The 21,829-nt window shown below is 34.6% G+C and overlaps 1 protein-coding gene across 1 annotated transcript in view; it reads right to left on the reverse strand.

Annotated features, from left to right (window-relative positions):
- DDX1 (DEAD (Asp-Glu-Ala-Asp) box helicase 1) overlaps positions 1-21,829 on the reverse strand; it is a 33,960-nt gene that overhangs the window by 9,140 nt on the left and 2,991 nt on the right. The window contains exons 3-17 of the mRNA XM_012653068.1: positions 21,615-21,678; positions 20,626-20,655; positions 19,945-20,041; positions 18,069-18,116; positions 14,191-14,274; positions 13,870-13,953; positions 13,271-13,347; positions 12,635-12,707; positions 11,093-11,169; positions 10,851-10,965; positions 9,937-10,075; positions 6,823-6,883; positions 3,388-3,486; positions 1,138-1,227; positions 227-415 (exon numbers count right to left, since the gene is read on the reverse strand). Coding sequence (XP_012508522.1) covers positions 227-415; positions 1,138-1,227; positions 3,388-3,486; positions 6,823-6,883; positions 9,937-10,075; positions 10,851-10,965; positions 11,093-11,169; positions 12,635-12,707; positions 13,271-13,347; positions 13,870-13,953; positions 14,191-14,274; positions 18,069-18,116; positions 19,945-20,041; positions 20,626-20,655; positions 21,615-21,678 — 1,327 coding nt within the window. The remainder of the gene's footprint in view (positions 1-226; positions 416-1,137; positions 1,228-3,387; positions 3,487-6,822; positions 6,884-9,936; positions 10,076-10,850; positions 10,966-11,092; positions 11,170-12,634; positions 12,708-13,270; positions 13,348-13,869; positions 13,954-14,190; positions 14,275-18,068; positions 18,117-19,944; positions 20,042-20,625; positions 20,656-21,614; positions 21,679-21,829) is intronic.

Here is a 21,829-nt window from a genome sequence, read left to right on the forward strand (position 1 = left end):
AATATACCAAAGAAGCTGATCACAAAAGTTAATTTTATACGAAAAGAAAAATAAAAGATGCAGTCCAGCACTTACTCAGTGCCTTTTTATAGGCCTCATCTTTCACAGTCAATGAAATGGACTTTTCTTTGGTACGGTATCTGATTGCCTTAAGCACCATTAAGAGACCATATAGTTTATGAATTAATTCATTCTACGCAAAGGTTAACATTAAAAAAGTACTTACTCTAATGTGGTTCTTTCCAAGCCTTTCCCAGAGTCTGTCAGTTTTGGGATTCACTGGGACAACAACATGGTGTACAGTATCTGGAACAGAATCTTCTCCTTTTAAATCAACCCATGTAGGAAAATGCATTATCTTCTCAGATAGTTTCTTTACATCAAAAGAATGCAAAGTGGCAGAGCAAACAATCACCTAAGAACAGAAAAACCCAAATTCAGAAATTTTTATAATACATCACACAAATACTGATGTGGGACACAAAATATGCTAACCTGGACTCTAAAGACAAGCTCAATACCAAGTTCAAGACTCTATGTAGCAACAACTAGCAGTGTGACCTGGGGCAGTCCCCTCTGAGGCTCAGTCCCCCTCACTGTCACACAAAAATCATGCTGTCTCTTCCTCAAGACTTCCTATAAAAACTAAGATGAAAAGGTTTCTGAAAATCAAAAAACATAAGTTACTATTTATCCCCTTCTCACAAAAGCCTCTCCCTCTCAAACACTTCCTAAGAAAGAAAGGTGAAAAAAACAAAAGAGCAATATTTTAAGAAATAACTACAGGGAAGGTAACTTTTTAATAGCTGAAGTTATTTTTCTTTCAAACAGGAAGCAGTATTAACAATCTGGAAGATAAACCCTAAATGCTCCATAGGACAAAACAACTAAGAATTTTTTACTTATAGTCTTCTATAAAACCTAAGTAATTTCCTCAAACTTCCCTTCTCTTTTATTTCTGAAAAGTCTTTAAGACTGTTAACTTTGTGTGTACTATTTAGTCTGGTAACAAAGAAAACATTTTATATAATAGTTAACTTAACAAGAAGACACTGAAACAAAAAACTCTGTGACCATAAGCATTAAAATGTTAACAATTGTCTACAAGTATTTTAAGATGCATTAGTAATTTTATACCTGAAGTCTTTTTCCATCAGAGGTAATCTGAGGAATCTGATTGTGCATCCTATTTATAAAATCGGAATAACCTTGAGAAAGAAGACCATCCTACATAAGAAGCAAAGAAATATATAAGTATTAATCAGTATCAAAATCTTTTTTTCCTAAATCAAACTTCAAACACTAAGGAAACTATTAATAATTCATGCACAAACATAACTCCATTTCTGCAAAATTATTTTCTACTGTATAGATTATTTTCTACTGAATATTTAAAGATAAATTCTGTTGAATATTTAAAGGTAAAATTCGACTTTAAGTTCCTTGTGACTAAAGTATGAAACAGTGACAATAAGCAACCCAAAACCATACTAATACTAGAGTTAACAGCTTCTAACACATCTAACACATTAAGCATATGATTTTAACATAAAAAATAAAAACCCTCAGTGCTGGATAACTAGTTTAACTCAACTTGAAAATAATTTGGAAGTATGTCTCAAGGGCCTCAAATACATTTATGTCCTTTCAGATAGCCCACATTTTCCATCTCTGACATAAGGAAATAATATGTAGTATGTAAAAAAATGTATATAAAAAGATAGCTATTTGTTGTAAAAACTAAACCTACCTTCCTATCTAGTAACAAGAGTAGTTAAGTAAACCATGAAGCATCCATATAACAGACCATTAGACAGCCTTTAAAAATTACTTATAAACAATGACAGAAAAAAAAATGTAAGGTCATTAAATATAAAATGTCCAATTTTGAATCAAAAGTGTAATTTATTATATCTCAAACAAGAAGCAGTACAATTAATCAAAGTATGTGCCTAAACTATCGACACAGTGTTGCCATCTTATCTGTAGCTTGTTGATGCCAGCAGTGAAGAAGCACGGAGAGCAAATGGCAATGAAATCACAAAAGACATTTTCTACAGTTTGTTTAGAATTTAGTATTTTTCCTTGCAAGAATTGGTCCACAGCCTGGAAGAAGTGGTAGTCAGTTGGTGCAAGGTCTGGTGAATATGGTGGATGACAGAGAGTTTCCAAGTCTATCTGCTGAAGTTTGAGCAGCATTACTGGTGTGACATGTGTTCAAGCATTGTCTTGTGGGAGAAGCGGCCTGTTCTCTATGACCAATCTTAGCTGCTTAATCGCAAGCATCCTCATCATTTCATCCAGTTGGTTGCAGTAGACATCCGCTGTAATCAGTTGACCAGGTTTCATGAAGCTATAATGGATAATACCAGCGCTGGACCACCAGACAGACACCATTAGCTTTTTTTGATGAATATTCTGGTTTAGACTGTGTTTGGGCACTTCATCTTTACCCAAATATTGTGCCAAATGTTTGTGATTGTCAAAAAGAATCAATTTTTCATCACACGTAACAATACGGTGTAGAAATGGTTCACTTTTATGTTGTGATAACAAAGAAAGGAGAGCTTTGAGATGATTTCTCTTCTGATGCTTGTTTAATTCATCCAGAACCCATCTCTCCAGCTTCTTTACCTTACCAATTTATTTCAAATGGTCAAATATTGTTGGAATAGTAACGTTAAACCTTGCTGCTAATTCACATGTAGGTTGAGATGGATTTGCTTACACTACAGCTTTCGGCTCATCATTATTCACTTTGGTCTCAGGTCGCCCACAGGGCTCACTTTCAAGATTAAAATCACCAGAATGGAACTTCTCAAACCATGGACATACTGTGTGCATTCATTAGCCACAACCTTCCCAAACACTTTATTGATATTTTGAGCTGTCCACATTGCGTTGCTTCCACGACAGAACACATATTCGAAAATAACATGGATTTTTGACTTATCCATGGTTTCACAAAAATTGCTCTAAAAAAAAATTTGAAAGATAATCACAAGCCAAAACGTGTATTTGCAAGACTGAGGATGTACCTTCACCATACAAATAAAACAAGAAGTGTCAAAGTGATGTCAGAGATATCAACTGTAAAACTTGGTACTTAAGGAAATTGGATATTTCATATTTAATAACCTAATACCTGTACTACATTTCTTAAAAATTTTTCCAGATTCCCCCCATAGCTTGATTTCAACTACATATTAATAAAATAATATTTATATAAATATAAGGAGTTGATGAAAATATATCAAACTGGTAACCATGATTATCTCTAGGTAGTGAGACCATTACGGAGTTGTAGTTTTTCTTCATTTTATATATTTTATCTCAAAACATAAGCAAACTTTTTTTTAAAAAAAGCATGACTAGATTTCAACATACAGCTTCATCTAGGACCAGGAATCTAACTTGAGATAAGTTCAGCTTTCCAGTTGACACCAAGTCATCCAGTCTTCCTGGAGTGCCTACGACTATATCTACCTGCAAAATAGCAAAAGAAACACCTAATGAAAACTGAAGAACTATTACAATTACCTTAAAAGAGCAACCAATAATTGTCTATTCATAATAAAAACATGCATACTGAAGTAGTCATAGTCAACTCTAAATCTATAAAAAAAGAGATATGGATAATGCCATATACTAACTTATATTTGGCTTGAAATTAATGGGAAGATTTTGAATTCTGACCAAAATTTATTTTGACACCCTCAATTGTCCTATATAGTCTAACATATAAAACTTTTATTTCCCAAGTAAACATCCAAAGAATTTACTAGAATTGTGAAATTAAACCAGGACTCAAATCCCAATCCCACCATTACTCAGATGTGTGACCTTGCCTTATTTTAATCTCTTCCAGTATCAATTTTCTCACTTCTGAAGTGGGGGAATACCTTCTGCTTTTCGAGATGGTTGTGATAATTAAGAAAGGATATGTAAAGCACTTGATGCCTACTATACCAGGTGCTCAATAAATTGGGTTATATTTAATAGTAATGCTGAACAGACTTCCAGGAAAACAATAATTATTACTATTTGTCAAGTGCTTATAATGAACAGGCACTGTGCTAAACATTTTACAAGTTTCATTTCATGTATGACTAAGGTGAATACCATTATTATTCCTATTTTTAAATGAGGAACCTGAAGTTTAGAATACTAAATCACAGCACTTATATTATCCAGATAGTACCTACCCATACAGGGATTCAAATTCAAGAGTCCAAACATCAGAAAGAGTCTAATCCAAATGACAGCAAGTTTTATTTTTTTACTACAAAAATTTTCAACCATACACAAAAGACAATAATATAATGAAATTCCACGCCAGTACAAACAATTAACAACATTTTGCATTCTCACAGACAAATCTTGTAGTCAAGTTCAGGAGGTATAGTGATTAGGAATACGGGCTTGGGAGTAAAGCTCTTCTTATAAGGTGTAAGATCTTGGGCAAGTTACTTAATATTTAATATAAGCCCTCTTCCTAATCTGTAAAAATGGGGAAGAGTACCATGTCAGAGGGCTGTTGTGAGAATTGAGTAAGAAAATATTATGCTTTTAGCACAGTGCTTAGCCCATTTCTAGACAGCAGTCAATAAAGGTTAGATATCTTCAAAGTGTGCATATGAACGCACACATGCGAGCACAAATAAGGTATTATATAAAATCACTCAATAAATTAGACAATTCAAAACATCTACTGTGTCAATAGGCATGAAAAATCACAAATACTTCCATTCTTTTTTACCTGTTTTCTCCACCCTATACTAAAAACATAACTTTTTACTAACAAGATTATCCTTAGTCCATTATTTCAATATCTTACCCTTGAAAAAACAGAACATTATGCTGTATGGACTTTTAATTTGCTCCAGTACAAGACACTTATGTTCCCATGAAAAATAACACAGACATTTTTGAAGCTACTGTTTCATCTGTATTGATAACTACAAGCAAGTTCAACCTACAGAATATTGCCTGAAAATGTGAAGATAAAATCTGTTCAATGTATTAAGAACCTACCATGTGCCAACCACTATGACAGGTGCTGTACACAGCAGTAAATAAATAGCATTCTGGTTCTGTGTGTAACATCTCTTTAGTACAGGATTCTAACCACCCATGTGAATTTCCTCCCTCCTCAATTTCAATACGTAAAGTGGGCATGAAAACAAACACAGGTTTAATTAAAAAAAAAAGTCAGATTGGAAAAGCCTGAGAGAAATATTTTTATGATGTGTATAATAGCACAAGCTACTTCATCAGGCCTTAACTGTGTATGTTACATCATACGGCAACTTTAAAAGATTAGAAACTAAAATAGTTCCATTCTCCCACTCCAAAGTTGACTCACTCCAGGATAAGAATCAATATAGGCCTAAGGCTGAACCAGAGGAAGGCAGAAGATAAGAGAAGCAGAAAATGTAAGACGGAAAGAAGAGCAGAAAGAGAACATATAGGTCCCCTAAGAAGCAGAATAGAATTGAATTTTGCCAGGAATGCTATGGAATAACACTACTTTTGCCATTAGCTTCAGTTAGCACCAAATTTTAAGACATGACTGATGAAAGCAGATCTAATTCCCTAAAAGCTCTGTACCTGGAAAACATGAGTTGAGAAACTTACTGCCTTATGGGAAAAACAGGTTTGAGTTTAAGGGACCAAGACTGGCAATAAACCTAATAAATCTAACAAACACTAAAATAAAATATAACACATTAAATGTCTCAGGCCATTTGCTTCTGCTGTAACAGAATACCACAGACTGGGGGTAATTTATAAAGAAGAGAAATTTATTTCTCATAGTTCTGGAGGTATGGGGAGTCCCACAGCATGGGCCCCAATCTGGCAAGGGTCATCCCATGGCAGAAGGGCCTAAGTGAGTACAAGAGACAGAGAAGAAAAGAGGGCCCAACTCCCACGATAACGAACACACTCCCACAACAACAGCATTAATCCATTCATGAGGTGCAGCCCTCATGATCTAATCACCTCTCAAAGGCCCTCACCTCCCAATATCATTACATTGGCAATTAAATTTCAACATGAATTTTGGCGGGGACATTCAAACCATAGCACTAAATAAAAATGTATCAAAACAATATTACTCAGAATAGTATTAACAAGTATGACTCCTTGCTCTTAATACATCATACCAGGTCAAATTTAAAGTCCATTTAGCATAAAATTTAGTTTGACAAGAACACCAATGGAATTGGAGGGAGGACATATTAATAATTGCTTGCCTTAACTCAGTATCAGGTGATTTATATTAAATGATTAAATATTTAAGAAAGGAAATAAAAACTTTTCAATAAGAAAGTTATTTCATATACATAAAATACTTTTTGAAGTCCTACCTTCACAGAGTTGATAAACACAGTTAAGAATTCCCTAAACTTCTTCTCCAATAATGGGAATCACACACTCTCAGCTTTGTCCTTTGTAACAGCAGGCCTCAACACAGTCTTTAGGACTTCCCCTTTGACATATCTGAACTTATCTTTCATCATTACTCATCCTTCCCAAGACTCACTGCAAAAACTTCTATCCTTCTCTGCAATCTATTTTATCACAATTTTTAATCTTAACCTGAGTTTCTTCTTAAAATTGATGGATGCTAGAATTTTGTAAGAGGGGTTTGGATACTTCTGGAGAAAGAAGAGGCACACTTGCAAGATTCCTTTTAACAAATACACTCTCTTGACTTTGTATTAATTCCAGCCTCATTTTTCTTGAAACAAAACAGAAATATATTGCCAAAACGACAGCCCATAATATTACTTTTTAGAAATTAAAAGTACTGTTTACCCCATTTTCCAAAACAGAGAGCTGATCCCGTGCTGCAACACCTCCAATTATCAGAAGCTCCCTGAAATAAATATCAGAATGATAGTTAATGTAGGAAAAAAGATGAAAGTTTCCTTTACATTGTTTCACCTGTATCCATTCCTTTTAGGTAGACATTAACACATTGACTGCTACACTAGACAAAAAAAAAATTTTTCCTTGGGGCCATGGTATTTTATTACTGAAACAGAAGTAAAAACTTTGAAAACAAAACGATTCTAATTTAATGAAAAATTTGAATTTTTTTATTGTTTTCTGTGTAGGAGTTACATGCAACTTGAAAAACAGTTCTTGTGGCTCCTAAGATGAAGAGACGTGTGAGTTATACACGCTTCACGAAGCCCCAGGCTCAAAACTAATGTGAGTTAAATACAACTCACATGGCAGTTAATGTGTTAAGGTTGAATATAATCGAGAAAAAATCCACAATAAAGTAAGTATGAAGAAGGCTGGAAACAAAGCACTTCAATCCCAGTAGCCATATCCAATGCTAAGTGTGGTAAAGTAATCAAAGAGAATGTGAAAGCTTGTAACACAAAAAATCTTTTAAATCTTCATCTACGTACTCTTGTGAATTAGGATAACTCAAAGTCTTCTAAAACCTAGTTTCAATACACCTCTTTAGACATACGTATTTGTATGTGTATAAAATATCTCTGAAAGAATATATAAAAATCAATTTAAAAGGTTGCTTCCAGGATGGATAATTAGAAACTGGCAAATGGAGTGAAAGACTCATTACTTTTCACAGAATGCCCTTTCGTGCTGTTTAAATTTTTCTCCTTTCAACAAAGGGCACTGGGACAAATCGATATGCACATGCAAAAGGTTCAAGTTAAACCCCTTCCTCACACCATAAGCAAAAATTAAATCAAAATGGATCATCAACATAAATATAGAACATAAAACTATAAAACTCTTAGAAGATAACACAGAAGGAAATTTTCATGACCTTGAGTTAGGCAAAGCGTACCTTAGCTACAATACTAAGAACACAGTGAAGAAAGAAGAAAATAGATGAACTGGACTTTATCGAAATTAAGAACTTTGAAGGATATTACTAAGACAGTAAAAAGACAATTCACTGAATGGGAGAAAATATGTGCAAATCACGTATCTAATATATAGAATAATATATATATATAGGTACATATAAAGAACACTTACAACTCAACAATAAAATGACAACCCAATTGAAAAATGGACAAAAGATCTAAACAGGCACTTCTCCCAAGAAAATATACAAATGGCCAACAAGCACATGAAAAGATGTTCAACATTATTAACCATTAAGGAAATGCAAACCAAAACCAAAATAAGATACTACTTCACAATCACTAGTATGGCTATACTCAAAAAGACAAATAACAAATGTGATGAGGATGTGAGGAAATTAGAACTCTCATACACTGCTACTAGGAATGCAAAATGGTACAGTCACTTTGCAAATCACTTTGGAACAGTTTGGTGGTTCCTGAAAATGTTAAACATGAAGGTACCATATGATGCAACAATTCTAAGTATATATCCAGGAGAAATGAAAATATATGTCCACAAACAAACTTGTACACAAATGGTCACATCATAGCAGCCAAAAACCCAATGGTGACGAACAACTCAAATGTCCATCAACTGATGAATGGATAAACCAAAATGCCCATATAACAGAATACTTTTTGGCAATAATAAGGAATGAAGTACTGATATATACTGCAACATGGATGAACCTGGAAAACACATGCTAAGTGGAAGAAGCCAGTCACAAAAGACCATATATTTACAAGCCCATTTATATAAAATGTCCAGAATAGGTACATCTGTAGGGACAGAAAATAATTAGTGGTTGCCTAGGAATGAGAAGGTTAGGGGAAAACAGGATTGTTTATGGATAGGGCTTCTTTTTGAGGTGATGAAAATGTTCTGAAATTGGTTTGGTAATGGATTTGGGAAACATAATGGCTCTAGGTTGGTAGGTGGTTAGGGAATGTGCCAAGACAATGGAAATTCACAGACTGGAAAGTTTTTTGCTCTGTTTATTTAGTTTTACTATCTAAATTGCTTTAAGATGAAGGTAGGCAGCCATCAAGCCGATCTGTAACGAGTCATAGAATTATAAAACTCAGTGTTAACATGTCATCTACTTTCTTAATGTTTTCCAATATTTTTTAAATGACTAATCAAATAAAATAAGAATACAGTTAATAAAGGAGGTTCTTGGTAGAGACTTCTGATTGAAAGTTATCTGGCTGCCTCAGGAAGTAATTTTGTCTGTTTATTAAAAGAAGATAATCTGGTTGTAAACAGCTTTACTGAGATATAATTTACATATCATACAATTCACCCTTTAAAATGTACAAGTTGTTTTTAGTTTTGATTATAGTCCCAGAGTTGAATATAATCACCACAGTGGTGGCTTTCTTCCATTTGGTGAGTTTTATGGTGTGTGAATTATGTTTCAATAAAAAAAGTAATTAAAAGCAAAATTAACAAAAACCAAGTGTCAAATCAACTAGCAGTAGTTTACTTATATGGTACAGCTTTCTTCAAATGAAAAGGGATTGCTACTGAGCAAGAAGCTCCATAAGACCACTTAACTTATGGTCTCCCTCCAATGGCAGATAATTAGACAGTGACCAGTCTGAATGCCTAAAGAGAAGAAAGCCACCACTGTGGGACAGTCTAGAACCAACCTGGCAAAGCTTACCAATATGCTAGAAATAGAGTGGTACATTTTCTATGCAAATGAAGTGATGAAATGAATCTAACATTGAATGAAATGCTCCCTTTAAAAAATTAATTTTCACTCCAATGCTGTTTGACTAACCATGACTCTTCATGTAGGAAACATAGGAAAAATTTCGACTTGCTTAAAAAAAAAAAAAAACTTGCCACTTACCAAAAAACAGGAGTTTTATATAGAAATTGTTACTATAGCAAAGTATATTTACACACTCTTACAACACATGTATTATGTATGAACACTGAATTTCTACCTCTTTTTTTCTACCTTACTTGTCTTCCGAAACACTTTAAACCTAAAGACAACAGGCATTTGAGCACAAAAGGAAGATTTACCTTAATTTAGGATTATCAATATATTTCTTAAACTGCTTGATGTTATTCAAAGTTTGTTCAGCTAACTCCCGGGAAGGTTCAACGATGAGAGCTTTTGGAGCATTGGGGAGAAACTTTGTTTGTGTCACCTGTGCATTACCTTAGGGGAATAAAAAAGATTAGAACACATGCAAATCACACCTCAAAATACCATTATTTGTAAAACATGAGGGCAAATATTCTAATATCAAAATTTTAAACAATTGTCATAAAGTATAGGAGACAGTCAAACAAAATAAAATAAAGCTGAGATGTCTAAAGTGAACTAAGGCTTCTTTAAATTAAATCTACTTGGAATAATTGTAAATTGATTGATATGTTCATAAACATGACCCACTTGTTTTGTGATAACGTGAAACAAGCTATGAAATGGCTTGTACTTTAAATAACTGAAATCACCTAGGCAGTACAATGGATAAGCATATAGGCTTTGGAGTCAGACTGCTCGGATTTGAATTCAGTTCTACCACTTATTTGCACTGTGACCTTGGGCAAGTTACTTTCGGTCCCTATTCTTCAGGTTCTTTGTAAAATAAGAAAAGTACTACCTTATAGGGTTGTGGTGAAGATCACATAATCCATGTAAAGCACTTAACGTGGTGCCTTGGCATTTAATAAACACACCTTCAATAAATATTAGATGATATCACCATTATAATTGGGATCCCAAAATGCATAAACTGAAACTAAATACTTATTAAAGAGTTTATGAATTAGGTTTTGAAACTGAATTTTACTGATATGTTAAATGAAGATGTATGACTAAAGCGGCAAGCGAAGTCTATGTAACTCACTATGAGAAGCCCTACTTACTGGAGTTTTCACCAATTTTTTTTTCACCATTCTAGAAATCCTTACCCTCTCAGGTACAATACCTGTGTGCTGCGATTTGACGGTATAACTATCAGGTGCCTTGGCAAGAGCAACAAAACCATCTTTTGGTGGAAACTTAAATTCTTCTTCACCAAAGTTAAATTTTAGTTCAGCATTCTAGCATTGAATAAAGGAGAAAATTAAAATTCTTACCCTAATAGAAAACTAACGATCCAATACAAAATATTGAAAATCTAGCAGCTTATAATCATAGCAAAATTTTTCTAACTAGATTCTTAATTACCTTCAAAACACAAGCAGGAAAGAGAGCTTGGTTTTTCATATGTGGTGGTATTTCAAATGCCAGACCAAGGTCTTTTCCTTAAAAAAACAACAAAAGAAAGAAAGAAATTGAAACAATCAGAAAAGAACTTCTACATGCGCATACTGTCAAGCCTACCAACCTACCTATGTTCATGCTTCCCTCCTGTCACTATGAATAAACTGTGCTGCCTAAGGCCAGCCGCTTCACGTTTTTCCTTTATTCCTGAAACAGTCCCCCCTTCCCTTCTACGTTTTTCATTATTCCCTGTCCACAAGATCACTTCCACTAGACACTCCCCAGCATACAAGCATACTCCCACATTAAAACACAAGCAAACCTCTTGAACCCATCTCTCCATTTACCTTCCATTTTTCTTCTCCCTGATTTCCATTTTCACTGTGTCCACTTCCCTTTCATCTCATTCTCTAATGAACTGGCTCCCAATCAGGCACCCCCCACCCACCTCCTTGCTCCACCAAAACAGCTCTCTGTCCAGCTCACTCATGCTCTCTACTTGCCAAATCCAGCAGTTAATCTCACTCTTCATCTTCAGCACTGGACAATGATTGTTCCTGCTCCCTGAAATACTTTCTTCACCTGGACTGCAGGACACCATGCTCTCTTGGTTCTCCTCTTCCTGACCTTCCTCCTCATTCTCCTCTGCTGGATTCCATCAATTTGCTGACCCCTAATCACAGGAACTCAGGCCTCAGATCTCTTCTATTCTTTATCTATCCTTATTCCTTAGGCAATCTCACCCCTCTCCCCAGTTTGTTTTCAGCACAGCAGCCAGAATGATACTATTGAACTAAAGAGAGACGATTCCACTCCTCTGCTCAAAACCCTAATGGCTTCTCATCCACTCGAAAATAAAATCCAAAGTTTGTGTCACAGCCCACTTGGCTCTACATAGCTTGGCCTCACCACCTCACTGATCTAACATTCCAGCCCCTTCCTCCGCACTCAGTGCACTCCAGACCCAGTGGTCTCCTTACTGTTACTCAGATATCTCAAGCACATTTTCATCTCGGGGCCTCCACATTTTCTGTTCCCTGTGCCTAAAATGTTCCTTGGAGATATCTGCACAGGCCATCACCCAACTCATTCAGATTTCTACTTAAATGTCATTTAATCAGCAGAGCCTTCTCTGACCATCCTACAGAAGAGCACACACCCCCCAGACTGCTATGACTCCGCACTCCCTTTCCATGCTCTAGACTCTCCTTCATGGCACTTACTACCACCTAACATGATAGCATATGCCTATCTCTCCCCACCCGTATGTAAGCCCCACAGAAGTAAACATGTTTGTCCATTCCATTTTCTACTATGTCTCCAGTACTTATCAGGGTACCTCGCACAAAGAAAAGGCTCAATAAATATTTGTTTAAACGAAGTCAGGGAAGGACGGACAGAGGATTAAAGAAGAGTTCGGTGAAGGAACAAAAAAAATAAAAAAAAAAAATCACAATTAGTGACTACCATGTATCTTTTCACTAATAAGATCCATGTAAAGCTTACCATTTTTGGAGAACTTGACATGCCCTTTATCTATATCTAGGTAACATCCAATGGTATCATGCATAGTGAATTCCTAGAAAACCAAAAAGTCAAGTGCTGTTAATAGAAAGCAACATCTTTAACAAAGTTAAAAGTTCAAATGTAGCTGCATCAAAAGTATGTGTTAGTATTTCAAAATAATTCCTTGAAGCACTAATGTAGGTGTTAAAAATACCTATTACAGCATATGTAACAGTAGAAGTATCTGACAAGCTTTTCAGAATCAACATGATATTTAGGCTCATCTATATTGCTACGGACTTAGGCTCACCAGAACAACCATATATAGACTCATCATGATCAAAAATAAGAAATACTGTATGTATCAAACCCAAAAATCAAAATGGGATAAAAAAGAGAAGACAATGTAATTTATTTTTGAGGGGCTAATAAATGGCATAAAAGAAAAATTATAACTATTACATATTTATCTAGTTTTGTACTATTCCTTCACTGAAGTCCAAATCCAAACTTTATGTGGAGAATATACAGAAAATCTACGTGACCTTGAGCATCATTTCTATACCCTCATATGTCATGAGTGATCAAGTATGCAAGAAAACTAACGCTGTTTCAGTCAATAACATAATAGCTTACCTCTCCGTAATTATCAAACTGTTTATTATGAGATTTCTTTCCGGTTCCACCGAAGCCAAATCCAAACTTGTCAGTACCTAGATTTAAGATTTTAAAAGTATTTTATTTATGTAGTAAGAGAAAATATAAAATTTAAAACCCTAGTAAAAGAAGTAATTTTATTCATACCATATTATAGTATTTTCATTTCGAGAAACCACGGGAAATTTCCCTTAAGTTTCTGAATCCTGCAAACAATAGTTTTAAGCTATTTTTAGCCTATGCTATGTGAGACTATGGACACAGGTGATACTTTGCTTTGGCTATTAAGAAATTCAGATGTAAATTTATAATAACTTGACACATCTGTGCAGTACCATGTGGTACATATTCATGCACACTAACTTTACGCTGACTCTATTCATATTATTAACCTTATTCCCCCTAATTTCATACTGTTATAGTATATGTACTTTTTGTAAGTTATTTCAAATCTTTTTTGGAACAATGTGGGATACAGATAAATATTATTTAAAAGTTTATTATTTTGCTTCCCGAAATAATAAAGTGTTAACACACAAATATAAATCAACCAATTCAGTTATTTTAGAAACATTTACCTAGGTCCAAGGAGGCCTGCATAGTAGACCACCCAACTCTGCATAATCCTTGGTCATGACAGGATACTTCGTAGTAGTATTTCCCTGTAAGGGCAAAATACTTTGAGATTTATATAAATCACACACATATGATTCATTTACCATACAGCTGCCTTCCTATTGTTTCTAAATTACAATTGGTATGTACCACATGCAGAATTGTAGGTCTTTTTGTACCATCAAAAATCTTTCCAGATCCCTGATTTAAAGATATTTAAAGAAAGCTCATGTATTGATACCTTGTCTCAAAAGTTTATACAAGTGCAAATGCTATTCAAATACCTTTCATTAATCCTTTAGTAGCTCTACATCCATGCCATTCCTTTACCTCTCTGCTTTGACAACAAAGACCATCTGATCCAATTGCTGGATTTGAGAAAAAAAAAACAAAAAAAAAAAACAGAAAAACATGTCAGTACAGGTTTTATAAATCACGCATCCTAAAAAAAAAAAGTCATTCAGTTTCACCAGTAAGATAATCCCTTCACTTGTACCAGAGACTGAGACTTGCTGATTCCTGGATGATGGTAGCATTTTCTCCAGGAGTAACTAACTGCCCTTATTCATCCCCTGGATGTGTTTAGCTATGTTGAAGGCTGGTTTCTATACTGTCATCTGTTAACTACGACAAGATTTTACAGCAACAAGTCTAGAATGGAATCAACACAGCCCCTGATCTGACTTGCACTAATAGTAGCTGCATCAACAACACAAATGTGTTTGGGCGACTATTCTCTAGAGTCCTTTAAAGAAACTGGTACTCGAGGGTAACACAGCACCCACCCATAAATATTTGTTACCCTGATTTTATACTTAAATTAGAGCTTAAGTGACTACTACGCTAAAAGTAAAAAAAAAAAAAAAAAAAAGTCTCTGGCTGGTTCCCCAGTCAATGGAAGAATCCATAAAGGGAAAGCAGGAAAAAGCATGAATAGATAAACTTGTACTTGTTATCTGCTAATATTAGGACTCTAAAAGACGTAGTTCTGTATTATTCATCCTGGTCAGTCACAGTGATGTCCACATAGTAGGTGCTTATTATTGTATTTAAGATTCAGCTTTTGTTTGTACTGAAAAGAAACTGTAACTTCTATTCTGGTTCATGTTTGCAACTCATATTCAGCACTTGAGTATAGAACTTTTTTTTTTTTTTTTTTTTTGAGACAGAGTCTCACTTTCTTGCCTGGGCTAGAGTGCCATGGCGTCAGCCTAGCTCACAGCAACCTCAAACTCGTGGGCTCAAGCAATCCTCCTGCCTCAGCCTCCCGAGTAGCTAGTACTACAGGCATGCACCACCATGCTTGGCTAAATTTTTCTATGTATTTTTAGTTGTCCAGCTAATTTCTTTCTATTTTTAGTAGAGACCGGGTCTCGCTCTTGCTCAGGACGGTCTCGAACTCAGCAATCCTCCCGCCTCGGCCTCCCAGAGTGCTAGGATTACAGGCATGAGCCACCACACCTGGCCAGAACAAACTTTTAAAAAAGCAACCTCACACATCTTACTTTACTTTTCAGAACTAAATTATTCAAAGTATAAATTCTTACTCATATGGGTACTGAATTATATAAAACTAAACTTTTTAAAAAGTTCTCTATGACCTTCCAAATAGTTGAACACATGGAAATCCTTAGGGGGTGGCATTCCCAGGGAGGGCATGGAAGCTTCCTGCCCACTTCCCACACCTAGTACTATGCATCTCTTCTAGTAAACGTAAGTAAGTGTTTCCCTGAGTTCTGTGAGCCCCTCTAGTAAATTAATTGAACCCAGGGAAACCTAGGGTGGCCATGTGGTCACCCACGGTATGAAGCCACGCAGCTGTGCTGTGCTCACTTAATAAACGTAAAAGTAACTGATGGAATTTAGAGATGGAGCCAACTTCTGCAGAGCTGGTTTACTGGATGCATAAGAAAACAAAAACTAACAAGAAAAGAGCAAAATATACAATCCCTCGGTTATTGTTATCTGTAATAGCTGAAATGAAACTAAAAGAGAGTTCTGGGTCAGACCTTGATGCTAGCTAGACCAAGCTCATTATTTCAGTCAGTATGAGCTTTGGCCACCAGCTTCAAAGCTGATCCACAAGGAAAAATTACGCAGGGACAACAGAAAGTACCTCAAGACCTATGGTTACCAAGAACAGAGTCAATGTGGGTGAAAGGCAAAACCAAGAAACTATTGAAACTACAGGGTATAGTGTGAAGGAATTATATTTACCCCAGTTTGGAAAAATTTTAAAAGCTATAAGAAATAGATTATAATGAGATAGAAGATCAAAAACTGTGTGGGAAAATATTGAGAAAGGTTAATCAAGATAAAAACCGAGAAGTGGGCAGGGTCCCTTGGCTTGACCCCTTGCTGGGGACCCAAAGCCTTACACACACAAGTGGGTAAAATGGTCAGAGGGTGGCAATGAAACTTTTCTGCTATGATTCCAAAACCTGTTGATAAAATCCTGACGAAGGCTACAGTAAGGAAAGTAAGGGTTGATTGAATTAAGATAAAAATTTATAGGATAGCTGGTATATTTGAACACGCTTTCTGTAAAGTGGTTTTACCTTACTGTATCATGGAGATGGACACTGTATTAGACTGTGTAATATTTTCCCTACCTAATATTGCAAGATGGAAGACACATAAATCTGTCCTCCAGGTAATATTAATAGGACATGCTAAATGGGAATCGGTAATGAAGCTTCCATAAAAACCCAGAGACTGAGCTTGGGGAGCCTCCAGACAGCTAAACACATGTGGTTACCCAGACAGGACATGGAAGTTGTGTGCACCTTTCCCCGTATCTTGCCCTGGGCATCTCTTCATCCGTATCCTTTGTAAAATCCTTTATAATAAGTTGGTAAATGTAAATAATAAATATATACATACATAAAAAGTTCTCTAGCAAAGGTAAATCCTCAAAATTTTTATATTAAAATTCTTTATGCATATATGCAGACATAAATTTTTATATAAATTAGATATCATATGATAAAGAGGAGTAGTTTTTGGTTGTTTTGGAGGGGGGGAGTTTTTTGGCATGATTCCTCATGCCCACCCTATATTTCTCTGCATTCTACTGTTCTCACTCATCAACAACAGATAAAAATTCCTCCTAGTTGACTCTATAGTTCTGACTCATTCTTTGTAATGGCTACACAATAGTCCTTGGATATACCCTAATGTTTATTAATCATTCTCCTAGCAATGGCACTTACTTTGTTGACAGTGTTTTTCATTACAAATAGTGATGCAACAAACAGCTTTGTACATACACCTTTGCATACTGGTGCTTTTATTCAAATGAGCTAGACTCTCCAGGAATGTATATTTTTAATAGTTAGGGCCAAACTGCTTTCCAGAAAGACAATAATTCATAAGTCAGTAATCATTCTTTTGAATTCTTGCCAGTCAGGTGTTTATAAAGTGACTTCTCACTATAACTTGAATTTCCATTTCTCTACTACCTGTGAGTATGATCTTCGCGTGTTTATTGGCCATCTGCCTTTACTCTTCTATGAACTGTTTATTAATATCCTTTGCTTATTTTCCTTTTATCTCTCTTATCAAAACAGGTAACACTTTATCTGCTATCTTCATAAAGAACTAAATTTAAAATGATTCTTTATCTTTGATCAACATTGCACTAACTTTTGTATATTATATATATATTACCTATTGACTTTTGTAAATTTTTTTATTTTATACATATATACTTTTCTTTTACAATTTCTGAGTTTTCTATTTGGGCTGGAAAGTTCCTTCACTACTAAATTATACATGTAATTTTCTATACTTAAATTTATATATATGTATCTTAAATACATATGAAATTTGTTTCTAATTATGAGATAGAAATCAATTTTGTATTGCTCTAGATGGATCATCAATTGTGCCAGTACCCTTTACTGAAAAAAATCATCCTTTTTTCCCCCCACTGAAATGAAATACTACTTTTTCCTGCATATTAACTTCTCATATATACTGGAATTTATTTCCATTATGTTCCACTGTCTATTCCATACTGTTTAATTATAGTGACTGTATTCTAACATCTGGTAAATGAAATCTTCATTAACTATACTTTTTAATAATTTTCTTTGTATTATCATGTATTATAAAAAATGTTTCCAAATTACAAATGAGTTAGTAAAATCTATCCACTTACCAAAAGCAGATCCTCTGTCATATGGGTTCATTTGCCATTTGTTGAGTACTAAACAAATTAGAGAAATTACTCACAAACATATGAAATTAAAAATACTCAATGACAACAAAGCAAATATTTTATATACCTTAATTCCTCTAAATTCAATACATTTTTCTACACATTAGAATACATAACATTTGCTGTTTTTATTAAAAATGAAATGAAATCGAAAATCAAAACATGTCAAATAATCACTGGTCTGAGACTAAAACCTTATCTCCTCCCTTGCTCCAGTGCATTTTGTATTAGATGACACTGATCTTTGTCCTAACTCCTAGGTCACTGATAAAATGAAGTTTAAGTAATTAAACAGGTTGACTTCTATCACTGGAAATAACTGACCAACACTTTAGGGTCTAATTAATTATTTTATTATTATTTTTTAAAAAGTCCTTTATCTTAATTCAATATCATATTCAAAAGGCACACTTTTTTTCTCCTCTCTTTTATGGGATTAGCACTTTACTTTTCTGACACATCTTAATATTGTCTATGGATAATCAAAGAATCGTAACACCTAAAGAGAACCCTACATGTTTTCTAGCCCAAGTTCATGCCCAAAGTAGAAATCCTTTCTAGATTATTTCTGGTTCAAGATATCCATCATCACATTAAACACTGAGCAATGGAAAAATAACTTTCTTGAGGTTCTCCCTTCCATTGTTAGTTCAATCTAGCTATTAAGAAGGACTTTAAATTAAACACAAATCTTCGTCTAGATTATTTCTAATTGGTCCTGGTCCTACTTTCTAAAACAACTGTTTTCTCTACAGATCTCTTCAATGATTTAACAGTTATCCTATCTCCAATTTTACTTCTTTTCCACATTTAAATATCTAGTTTCTTTATTTCTCATAAGACACGACTTTTAGAACCATTACCATTGTGATTATCCTCCTTTAGAAGCATTCTCTTTTACTGCCATGTCTCCTACATGGTATAGTTGCTACAAGTTCTGAAACTATTTTAGAATGGGTCGATAGCCTAAATAGTTATATTGCTTTTAGAAAACACAATCTATTTATACATGAGTTCATCCTATGAACTGTGTAACATTACTACTTTCAAACAACTGAAAAGAAAATGTTGATATGCCAAGTTTACTCTCCTTAAGCTTGCTATTTTGTCACAATCCTGTTTTGCATAATGAAACAAAAGTGACTTAGAATATGGAATAAATTTTGTTAAAATATAAAACTGTAGATTAATTAGGATAGAACGGACCTTAGAAACCATTTAATAGAAGCAACATAATTTAAAGATGAGAAAACTGAGGCAAGATTGTTCATGGTAGAGACAGAATCAGAAACCTAACAACAGGACCAATCTTCATGTAGATAGGACCGAAAATAAGAAACTTGACTTTAAAATTTATACTTCACATCTTAACTTCCTGGGCTCCTTATTTCTTAGAGGAAAAAGCATGCCTCTTTTCCCTGTGCAAGGCAATACTTCCCACCCTCATGGGTTTTCACTCCATAAATTATTTGTAAAATCCTTCCTTAATACTTTTATAAAATGTTCTACCAATTTATCTTTCAAATCAGGCATAAAAAGTTACAAGGTTAATACAAACATTACAATAACTAAATGTAATTTCTAAAACACAATGTTTTCTCAAAGGGAGCACTGCTAGTATTTTAGAGGAAGGACAACCTTTCACCATTTAGGCTCTAAAACACATTTAACATTCCTGGTTTCCAGCACTCCAAATTCCAACACCATGCCCCCAGATACTGACAATATAAATGCATGCCCAAACCTTACACTTCAAAATGCCAGTGACGAGAATTACTGATTTATGCAAAAGGAGGCATCAATTCATAAAAATTACCTGAAGCACCAGTTTTAATTGTTGTTTTTCCTTTTTTGCCTTCCTGTTGGTCTTTCAGAGTTTCATAAACTATCTGGATAACTGGAATACTGAAAGCCTGTCAAAAAAAAAAAAAGTTCTCTATAATAGTATTCAGATATTAATGAGTTTAATAACATGAATGACCAAAGTTATGCACACACATGAAATCATTATATTCTAGATTGCTGCTCCAATTTCATTTGCTCAAGCCCAAAATACCAGTAAGATAACAGAACTGATCGAATAAAAGAAATGGGAACCAGCTGACAGCCCAAATACAACAGAGATCTACAGAATGAACCTAAAGAGGAAAAATATCCAATATGATAAACTATTAATATTTCTCTAGTCTAAGGAGATCAACTTGTATTTGTAACCTCTTTACTATTAAAGAGCCATTGCTTTAAAATTCAGAAGTTATTATAAACACTAAAGATACTGTAATTCTTTCTCTAAAACCAGATTAAAAGTATATTCTTAAACCACACTCTTTTGTAGATCTTCACAATTAGCTAGAAACAAAAATACCACTCTCAGTAGCAAGCAATCAATTTCTTATATTTTGGAGGTGGTTGCTTTATTAAATATTTCAAAGTAAAAGCTACTATTGAAAGCTACTTTAAAATTCAACTCTTACAAAGTTTTAAATTTATTACTTACACCAGTTTTTCCACTTCCTGTTTCTGCAGCCTGAATGGAGAAAGAAAGTTGATTTTACGTTGTCAATTAAAGAGATCAAATTAACACGACACTAGGTATAAATCTTTAACACTTGACTGGCTTCCTTTATTTTTGCAGTGCCTTCAGAATTATCCAGGCTTCCTCAGTCAACTTTGTTGCCAATCTTGTCACCTCTCCCATTCATTCCCTTAAGAATCTGCTCTCCCCTTTCCTTTCTCATTCAAATGAAGCCTTCATCATTTTAAACTAGATTATTACACTAAAGTATCCTAACAATGTCTAATCCCGAATAGCCATACTGTAATCTGCTAGCACATTAGTCTTCATAAAAACACAATTCCAACCACATAACATCCCTGCTTAATAACCTCAAATGTTCCCCACTGACAAATACCTAAATTCTTTAATATGACACTTGAGAAAGGGCCCAAATAATCTAACCCATTATGTATTTCCCATTTTATCTCAAGTTACCTCCCTACGGACACACACATTTTATGCTACCATCTAACTGCAGTACTCCAGATCATACCCTGCATTCTCCTATTCACTGTTTTTGTTGATCTCTCTGCCTATAGAGCACTCCTCTTGCATCTTCCCCTGTCAAAAATCTACTTCCTCCAAGCAGTCCCATATTATCCCTCAAGCAGGATAACTGGACTCCCACTTGAACCCTGTAGCACTTTGAATCTCTTGCGTAGGTGCCACATTCTAGTATCACATTTATTTCTGAACACCCTACCAGGTTGAAGCTTCTCAAGGGCAAAGACTGTATCTTCTTCATTTTTGTGTTCCCACAGTTTCTACCTAATACTTTGAATATAGTATATGTACCATAAATGTTTGTGAATAAAATTAATTTGGTAAAAGTATCATTTTTAATACTATGGAGTTCCTAGAGTGGGTCACAGACAGCCCCCAAATTGTTTGTTCCCAGCTCCCAACCACCTCACCAAATTTAAACATACCATGAGTACATCACCTCCTCCTAGGATCAGTGGGATAGACTCAGCCTGGATATCAGTTGGGAGACTACAAGAATCATATTTGAAGAATTTTAGTTCAAAAGAAAATGAACCTAAACAAATTAAGTCAGGTTAACTATAAACCTATACTATAAACTAAAATCAGAATTTTATTTGGTCAGTACAATCAATATTTTTCAGCTAGAAATATGTCAAGG

The sequence above is a fragment of the Propithecus coquereli genome, unplaced genomic scaffold (genome assembly GCF_000956105.1).
Source record: "Propithecus coquereli isolate 6110/MARCELLA unplaced genomic scaffold, Pcoq_1.0 Scaffold41, whole genome shotgun sequence".
Lineage (NCBI taxonomy): Eukaryota > Metazoa > Chordata > Mammalia > Primates > Indriidae > Propithecus > Propithecus coquereli.